The sequence below is a fragment of the Callionymus lyra genome, chromosome 16 (assembly GCF_982586985.1).
Source record: "Callionymus lyra chromosome 16, fCalLyr1.hap1.1, whole genome shotgun sequence".
Lineage (NCBI taxonomy): Eukaryota > Metazoa > Chordata > Actinopteri > Syngnathiformes > Callionymidae > Callionymus > Callionymus lyra.
In genome coordinates, this window is record NC_141833.1 from 12,131,219 (window position 1) to 12,140,932 (window position 9,714).

General features: G+C 41.7%; 2 protein-coding genes across 2 annotated transcripts; one reads left to right on the top strand and one right to left on the bottom strand.

The window, feature by feature from the left end:
• Positions 1-137: 137 nt before the first annotated feature.
• On the bottom strand, positions 138-3,766 carry alg3 (ALG3 alpha-1,3- mannosyltransferase). The gene is made up of 9 exons (XM_087810919.1): positions 3,573-3,766; positions 2,902-3,001; positions 2,618-2,765; positions 2,393-2,553; positions 1,930-2,050; positions 1,004-1,209; positions 865-942; positions 654-797; positions 138-595 (listed from the first exon to the last, which is right to left on the bottom strand). The coding sequence occupies exons 1-9, from the start codon at positions 3,760-3,762 to the stop codon at positions 427-429; spliced, it is 1,317 nt and encodes a 438-aa protein (XP_087667045.1). The 5' UTR covers positions 3,763-3,766; the 3' UTR covers positions 138-426.
• Positions 3,767-4,021: 255 nt separating this feature from the next.
• mul2 (mitochondrial E3 ubiquitin protein ligase 2) lies at positions 4,022-8,339 on the top strand. Its single transcript, XM_087810856.1, has 6 exons — positions 4,022-4,224; positions 5,557-5,698; positions 5,787-5,874; positions 5,938-6,058; positions 6,833-7,064; positions 7,141-8,339. Exons 2-6 carry the CDS (start codon positions 5,582-5,584, stop codon positions 7,633-7,635), a joined length of 1,053 nt encoding a protein of 350 aa, XP_087666982.1. The 5' UTR covers positions 4,022-4,224; positions 5,557-5,581; the 3' UTR covers positions 7,636-8,339.
• Positions 8,340-9,714: the final 1,375 nt, after the last annotated feature.

Here is a 9,714-nt window from a genome sequence, read left to right on the forward strand (position 1 = left end):
ATTGTCTGGTGAAATCAATACATGTGTTTGATTCGTAATTCAGTCACAGTGTGAGTGAATAACATCAGAACTGATCTCGGGTTTGAATGTGAAGTAGGGTGGGTTTGGTGGAAGAAAAGTGTGAAGAAAAAAAAGACTTAAATTATATCACTTTTAATATAAAACAGTTTCAGTCAACTACATGTTTTGATGAGGTTGCAGAATGTAAACAAGTCACATGATTGTCTCAGTTGATGAATCATTCTTAATATCTTAAAGCTTATGTAACAAGTTCCTCATCGTTCAGACGTCCACAGCTTCTCTGTCACGGAGTTGAAACCTGAGGACTCCGGTCTCTGAGCAGCTCAGACTTCCTTCACTTTGAGCCGAACCTTCAGGCTCTTCAGCAGCTGGTCAGTTGAAACCCTGTCCAATCCGACTGAAATCTCAGTGGCCTTTCTCCTTCACAGCAGCGCCCCCTTGTGTCGCGGAAGGTCGTGGCGCCAACCAGAGGGAGAGGAGGACGATGAAGTGACAGACGTGGAGGGCGGCGGAGCTGCTGCAGGTGGAGGGGTAGGTGTTCCACGAGAGCTCGATGAGGCCGAGGATCAACACCCTGGAGACAGTAGTTTAAATTAATTTCACGTTTTGAGTTCAGCTCGGGAGTGTTTTACCGCAGCAGGTGACCCATTTTCTTGACGCCTCCGCTCCACAGCAGGAAGGGAAGAGTGTGGAAGTACCAGACGTAGAACTGATAGTGCAGCGAACGACTGAAGCACATGCCGATGAAGTTAGACGTGAACAAGACCAGGACTATCTGTGGGTCTCAGTTAAGGGTGGACTTGACTTAAGATCGCGAGAGAGAAGTACGGGAACGAAAGGATATCATCGGCACTTGATTTCTGGGCTGCGACTTTCCTTCGGGCAGGATCCTTGAGGAGGTCAAAGGTTCCATCGCTTGATCTTGAGACACAAACATCGTGGCGTGTTAGGAACAAACTGTTGAATGAAGAGTCGCTCTCACCTTTTCCAGCATCGCAGGGCGAACAGCAGCAGAGCGAGCAGGTGAGCTGCCAGGAGGAGCAGGTGGAAGTATCGATTCAAGAAGAACCACTCGGGCAGGAAGCGCCAGTTGACCGTCCACTTGAACATGAACTGACGCCCGAGGTCGAAGGCCCGGCTCAGGTAACCCATCGGGTTCTCCAGGAGGAAAGGAAGACCCAAGACCAGCTGGGATAAACAAGGAAGTTATTATTATAGTCTTCTTAGTTTCAGCCCAAATAGCTCCTCACAGTCATGACAAACATCACAGTAAATGTTATTTGTAAAGCGCCTTTCTCAGACCAGGGTCACAAAGTGTTGGAACAATAAAAGCAAATCACAGTTAAAATACTTTATTTAATTTAAAAACTTTAAAGGGTCTAGACAACATAGGGACAAACACAGCAGCCCCAGAAATAAAAAGGTCTTTTTTTTTTCTTGATAACATTTTTAGCTAAATCTCTTCCTTTTTTTTAAATATATTTTTGAGACAGATGTTATGATACAGTTACATTTACAGTATAGCAATTATTAAGATATTTCTCTTTTGTGCAGACCTGTGGGACATCAAAATATATAGGTTTACGCAAGAGTAATTTCTGTTTGTTAGTTTATCTGATCTAGTCTTCAAATGATGACTATTTTTTTAAGGGGAAAGTAATATTTTCAAAAACAGTATACAGTATAATGTTAACAATTAAGTTTTGCAGCTAATTTTAAGATTGCTCAAGAGTATTATTTCAATCTTACTAAGAGATTTCCACTCATTTTTTCCTTAATTAAGTAATAGTTATTTGTAAAGCGCCTTTCTAGACCAGGGTCATTAGCTAATTAATCTTGTATTTACTTATTTTCGGACAAAGACACTTGTCCGGTGAAGCTACTGACTGACATGGAGAGTACTTTTACCTGTATGCCTGCGCAGAGAGACAGTTTTGGGATTGTCCGGAGTAATCCAAACTCAGACAGGAGGAGAAAGAGAAGTCCGGGGGCGAAGAGGAGGACGTTCATTTTGACGGACACAGCTAAACTGTCAGAAGAGAAGGCAGAGGTAGATTTACTTTAAATGGAATTAATTTATGAATATCAAAACACTAAGAACTTAAATCAATATAAAGAAATCTAGAAAATGTCTCCTTGTTAAAGCAGGTTGTTTCTTCACTTTAGGGTCAGATCTATGTAAATGCAAGGTGGTACCGAAGTTTTGCCACCTTACAAAAAAACCAAAACATTTGTTGTGTCAGTTTCCAGATTTATCTTCCAGGTAAGCTGTTAAGGCTCTCAGTACTTGATATGAAAACACCGTCTCTGGCCCTTTTTTCAAGAGGTCAGCTCACTTTGTCACACACAAATAACACTTCAAAAAACCTGCCTGTAGACTCCGCAGCCCAGCGTCCAGCGACCATCCATGAAGAGGTTGACGGCTGCAAACAGCAGCATCATGGCCACCGGGTCGTTGAAGAGACGCAGCACGTAGATGGAGTGGATCCGGTACGAGGCACAGCACATGAAGAAGAAGACGTATGGGGGAACCTGCGAGCAGAACCAGAGCTCGGAAAGGTTGTCGCGTGAGGAACCGTCACTCTCGTCCACTGACCTTCTTTGTGCGGTGGTAGATGCGGAACACCAGCAGCAGCGTCACAAGGTAGAACACCACAAAAATATATTGGCCCAGACGGACGTTTACGCCGGAGCTCGTCATGTAGTAGAGAGCCGTGAAGATGTACACGAAACCAGCTGGATAGCTGCGACAAGTACAAAAAAAATAGGTTTCAAACTTTATATACATGACAGTGCAAAGACAAAAATGTTTATTAATGAATTAACTCAGGGGTATCCAGTTGGGGATTTAAGTCCACGATTGGACTACAGCTGACTTACACAAGCGGCCCAGTGTCTCCTTGAAGCTGCATGTAGTCATAAGTTCCATTGATGACTCCCTCCACCTCATCCATGTACGCCTTCCAGTCGATTTCAGTGTCTGGAAGACGGTAAATCAACAGCTTTATTAGATTAATTATTCTCATTTACATTTGTCAAAGATAAATATCATCATAAGAAACCCCATCAGATGTCAGTCTTCAAGAAACATCTCAAGACATTTTTATTTGTACAGGATTTTGCTTGATTTTCTGGAACTCCTATGTTGTTCTTGGCATTATCTTGACCTTTTAAGTATATATTTTATCGAGTATTGTTTTGATTGTTTAAGCACTTTGTGACCCTAGTCTGGAAAAGCGCTCTATAAATATAAAGTACTTACTTACTTACAGTAAATATGACGCACAAGAGGTTCTTGAACCAATTAAAACATGTCTTAGTTTTGTTTATTATTGTGAATATGTATTTTAATATGAATTAAACTGTAATTGTGAAATGAAAGTAGTTTTATGCAAAAAAAAGAAAAGTCTGTGTCCAGTAGCAATGACAGTCACGTCTTCTGACAGGTGGCTGACAAGTGTTTCTTGCTAACGCTAGCCAGTTAGCGGCGAGTCGCGTCCAAATGAACGGCGAAGCGTGTTAGCATGCTAACTAGCCCCGCGGTGACTTACACGCAACTTTCTGCACGACCCACACGTTGATGCCGATCTCCAGCAGCCACAGCAGGGACACGACCAGCAGCGTGTACTCGGGCTTGAACACCACCAGGTGCTTCTCCTGCCACAGCGTGCTGAGGCTCCGCCACAGCGGGGACGGGGGAGAGGCGCTCGGCTTTCTCCGAGCCGCTACTCCTCCTGCCATCTTACTGTCGTGACGTGGAAGTGACAAGCGCCGCTTTACAGCGCTTGTGACGTCACGTCAACCACGTGACTAGAACGTTAAAAGATATTAATTAAAAATAAATGTGAGTTTATATTTATTTTATTAAACATTTCCGTATCATCCACAAACGTGTTATTTTGGATTCCACGTTCCTTTTATTTCACTTAAGTTCCTTTCGATATGTTAGCGTAGCTGGTGTAAACTGCCGTAAATGAGTAGTGTGTCGTAAATAGTTAAAGGACATTTGTTTTTATATTTCAATAAAACTATCGATTATTCTACAGCTATCATTGACGCTCGCATCAACGGAAATATAAAAATAAATGTGTTTCAGGGAGCGATATTAAACAATGTGAACATGTTATTTTTACTTCTTCTGCAACTTTGCACCGGCTTCACCGTCTCTGTCAGTCGAGCTACACACTCAGGATCACACGACAGGTAAAGTACAGATAAATAAATCATTTTAACAGTTAAAATACAACTGCTCTTTCTTTTAAATCCCTCCCCCGATCATTTAATCTCCGAACTACGAATGTTTCTGTTGACCTCAATGTCGTCTTGTCGACGCTAGTCAAGTAGCCGAGCTAGTCAGCTGTTTGTGTTTGTGTTCACCTGGAGAATAAACTCACTTTAAATTAAATAATGTTCTTACTTTCAGGGTTTTCACCTGCTTTTGTCCGCTGGATGTGCTTTAAAGCTAGCATGACTTGTAGTTGACATGTGACACATACTTATTTTTACATTAATAAACATCTAATGGTCTCAACAATACATGTCAGAAGAAGAGTGAACAACATCTTTGGGATTTTTAAAAATATGTAAATTCCCTGAATCGAAATGAAAGCGAATCAAACACAAACTGACTTAAGATCATATTGTTAAAAACATTTGGAAATATAAATACGAAATATGACTATAAACTGTTGCTTTTCTAGTAAGTAAATAACATTAGTCAGGATATTTCAAAGTGTAGGATCACTGTGATGTTACAACGATCATATAACGTGTATTATATCTTTTCATTAGATTTAAATCACAAAAGAGCTAAGAACAAATATATTAAAATCGAAACTTTTTCCTATTTTCTTGCAATTTCTCGAGTGACAAAAATGACCGAACAGAAAAAGAAGTAAGTAAGTAAGTAAGTAATTTTTATTTATATAGCGCTTTTCTAGACCAGTGGTCTAACAATCAAACAATATTCAATAAAGTATATATTCTAAAAATCAAGATAAAACTGATAACACAACAGGAGTTCCAGAAAATCAAGGAAAAGCCTGAACAAATAGAAACGTCTTAAGATGTTTCTTAAAGGAGTCAGTAGAACCATCAAGCACAAAAAGAGAGGAAGTAAATAAACCCTTAAAGAAATATCTTTCATAGGTAATATTAAAAAAATAAACTTGTAATTTCATCAAATAGTAACTTTGCTGTACATAATAAGTAGCAGCAGCTTTTAAATGACACAATGCAAACAAATCTCTGTTTTTTCTTAACTCAAAAGATGAATAAATACCAAAAATAAATCAATTACAGTAGCTCTTAAATGGGTTAAAGGGCTGCATGATGCGCCACATTTTGACCAGGTGTGTTAAACAATAATAACACAAATAGTAACTTTGCTGCACATAATAAGAAGCAGCAGCTTCACACACAAGGCAAACAAATCTCTTGTTTATTCTTAACTCAAAACCCCTTTTTTAGTCAATCAGATCTCAGCATTTACAAGATATATTGATGAATAATCGCCTCTGCTTGTCTCCCCGACAGGGGAGGGCAGTGAGTGCGACGGGGGATGGATGAATATCCCGTGAAGATCGTCGAGGCCGTGTGTCTGGGAGCCAGCGTCGTCATCTCCGGCATGTGTTTCTACGCCTTCAGGAAGAGTCGACAAGAAGTGGAAAAACTTGACGTCGGTGACATGTGTCTTTTCTGCTTCCTCATAGTTGACGTTCTTGTTGGATTTGTTCGCTGAAGTCTCTCTGTTTTTGAATCGTCAGAACGCACCTCGCTTCAGCATCAACGGAGACCTGAGGAAACTTTTACGAGTGTCTCCTGGAAAGTGTCTCCAGTATGCTGTCATCGAAGGTCAGAGTTCAGACAACAAAAAAAACAACAACAACAACAATAATTGATCCGTAATATTCACAGGTACGGTCCGGGCGACGGCGGAGCCTCTGACCAGTCAGTTCCAGAAAGATACAGTCGGGGTTCTTCAGAGGTTCATGCTCAGGGAACACCGACTGTTGTGGAACAGGGTTTCACACTCATGGTGAGTTCTGTGTCTTTTTCAGGAGGTTCTCTAAAAACCCCAAAAATACTTTTTATTTAAGATACAAAGGGAAAGTAATGTGTTGATGTAAGAGTCTCTTAAATTATCAGTACATGTCAGTTTGCACAAAACTCTCTTTTTATTTGAAATAATTACATTACAAAATGCACTTAAGCCCCGCCCACTGAAAAGACTTTTGCTTGTCACCTCGCATCCACAATCCAGGAAGTCTACACCTCCAAGGGACTCGTTGTATAAACAAAGCGGGGGCCCGATTACAGTCGGCTGGGGGAGAAGTGAAGCCAAAAATACACTTAAGCCCGGCCCACTGGAAAGACTTTTGCTTGTCACCTCGCATCCTCAATCGAGGAAGTCTCCACCTCCAAGGGACTCGTTGTATAAACAAAGCGGGGGCCCGATTACAGTCGGCTGGGGGAGAAGTGAAGCCAAAAATACACTTAAGCCCCGCCCACTGGAAAGACTTTTGCTTGTGACCTCGCATCCTCGATCCAGGAAGTCTCCACCTCCAAGGGACTCGTTGTATAAACAAAGCGGGGGCCCGATTACAGCCGGCTGGAGGAGAAGTGAAGCCATTATTACGTCATAATGGACTCTCGTAACCTCTCGTTCGCCCAGATTTCAGACGGGGGAGAACTTTGTAAAGGAATACGTTTAAAACATGGTCGTGAGGAGGGACTTCATCTTGGAGATGAAGGACTTCAACATGTGAAACATGTGAGTCAGGAGAGTTGACTGGTGATCTTCTGCCCTCAGGATGGACAGCGAGCGAGTCTTGTTCCTCAGAGAGAACGCGGTGCCGTTCGTGTTGGCGGGCGTCGACGAGACCCGCGTCAAGGTGGTCCACCCTCTGCGGGCCTCCGGGGTTCACATGGAGATCACCTACGAGAAGTTCCACCAAAGTAATTATGGTCTGGGGGACATCCTGGGTCAGTACCTGAGCGGGGAGAAGCTGAAAGGACAACTGGAGACCGAGGAGATGCTGAAGGTTCGTCTCGGACGTTAAAAACCGAGCGAGGAAATGTTTCTGATCTTGGTTTTTTTTTTTTTTTTTGACTCCTCAGGTCGGGACCACCATCACGGGCATAGGTAAGCTGGTCCTGGACAGAGACGGCACCATTAACCTCGAACCCCCCTGCGAAGGATCCCAGTACTTCCTGAGCATCATGGACTTCGACACGCTGAGGGAGAACCAGGAGGGCGTGGCGGTGAGATGGAGAACTATGGCGGTGATCTCGGCGGTGGCCGGGGCCGCCCTCCTGCTCTGGCTCGCCCACCGTTGCTACCACCAGCTGCGACTCAAGCGGGAGCGGGATCAGGCCAGGAGGGACTTCCTGAGCCGACGGACCGAGGCCGCCGCCGCCGCCGCTCCTCCACAAGACGCCGAGGAGGAGATAGAGAACGCTTGCGTGATCTGCCTCAGCCAGCCCCGCAACTGCATCCTGCTGGACTGCGGTCACGTGTGCATCTGCTTCGGCTGCTCCGAGGCTCTGACCCGACGCCGCTGTCCCATCTGTGTGCAGGACATCAGCCGAGTCCTGCCCATCTACAACGCATAGTCAGCTTTTGGACTTCTACTGGTGCACTTTTGAGGTGAGATGCATGATGGGACAACTGTGAATATCTGAAGAGATCGTTTTCAGGGTGTGATCTGTGCCTTTTTTCTTTTCTTTTAAAGCAATATTTAACGAACGGCAGAAATAACTTTTTGTTCTTCTTCAAATTAAACCTTGTGTTGAGTCAAATCTTCTTAATTTAGGTGTTTTGTTTCATTTTCTCACACTTTTATTTGTTCAACAATTCAGGGGGAGATCTTTTTTTTTTTAAAAAGGGGAGAGGAACGTATTACAAGGTGGCTAGAGTGGACTTATTGTAGCCCCTGCACCCTAATGATAACAAACTTAACAGATTTAATGAACCTAATGAACAATAGTAGTTTGTACTCAACATTTATTTATAGTTACTCACAGTTGAACAAGAGAAAATCATTTTCATGTTTGTGTAATTATCTTTTCTTTTTTTTTTTTTTTAAGTTACTTGTTAATAAACAGTTCAATGTCATGTTTGTGTCTTGTGTTGTTTTTCAAACGTTTTAAATTCTCGGACTATTATTAGAGGTTGTTTGGCCCCCTCTACTGGCATTTTCTCGTAACTACATCTGCTTGTTTTCATACCAGCTTCAGAATGAAAGTTTTTTTTTTTTTTTACAAACAAACAAACAAACAGAAAGTTGAAAAAAGGGCTAAAAGTCAACGTCTCTGAAATCGGGCAATAATGTCTTTAAACCATAGTTTATCATCAGGCGGATCATGTGAACGCAAATAAATGTTGCCTAAATGTTGAAAATGTTGTTTTCTGAAGCCTCAAATAAAGTTGACATTTTGAGATTTCTTGATCCCGGGGGTTGAAAAAAGGGCAAAAAGTCAACGTCTCTGAAATCGGGCAATAATGTCTTTAAACCATAGTTTATCATCAGGCGGATCATGTGAACGCAAATAAATGTTGCCTAAATGTGGAAAATGTTGTTTTCTGAAGCCTCAAAAAAAGTAGACATTTTGAGATTTCTTGACCCCGGGGGTTGAAAAAGGGCTAAAAGTCAACGTCTCTGAAATCGGGCAATAATGTCTTTAAACCATAGTTTATCATCAGGCGGATCATGTGAATTCAAATAAATGTTGCCTAAATGTTGAAAATGTTGTTTTCTGAAGCCTCAAATAAAGTTGACATTTTGAGATTTCTTGATCCTGGGGGTTGAAAAAAGGACAAAAAGTCAACGTCTCTGAAATCGGGCAATAATGTCTTTAAACCATAGTTTATCATCAGGCGGATCATGTGAACGCAAATAAATGTTGCCTAAATGTTGAAAATGTTGTTTTCTGAAGCCTCAAAAAAGTTGACATTTTGAGATTTCTTGACCCCGGGGGTTGAAAAAAGGGCTAAAAGTCAACGTCTCTGAAATCGGGCAACAATGTCTTTAAACCATAGCTTATCATCAGGCGGATCATGTGAATGCAAATAAATGCTGCCTAAATGTTGAAAATGTTGTTATCTGAAGCCTCAAAAAAGATGACATTTTGAGATTTCTTGACCCCGGGGGTTGAAAAAAGGGCTAAAAGTCAACGTCTCTGAAATCGGGCAATAATGTCTTCAAACCATAGTTTACCATCAGGCGGATCATGTGAACGCAAATAAATGTTGCCTAAATGTGGAAAATGTTGTTTTCTGAAGCCTCCAAAAAAGTTGACATTTTGACATTTCTTGACCCCGGGGGTTGAAAAAAGGGCTAAAAGTCAACGTCTTTGAAATCGGGCAATAATGTCTTTAAACCATAGTTTATCATCAGGCGGATCATGTGAACGCAAATAAATGTTGCCTAAATGTTGAAAATGTTGTTTTCTGAAGCCTCAAAAAAATTGAAATTCTGACATTTCTTGACCCCGGGGGTTGAAAAAAGTGCTAAAAGTCAATGTCTCTGAAATCGGGCAATAATGTCTTTAAACCATAGTTTATCATCAGGCGGATCATGTGAAGGCAAATAAATGTTGCCTAAATGTTGAAAACGTTGTTTTCTGAAGCCTCAAAAAAAGTTGACATTTTGACATTTCTTGACCCCGGGGGTTGAAAAAAGGGCTAAAAGT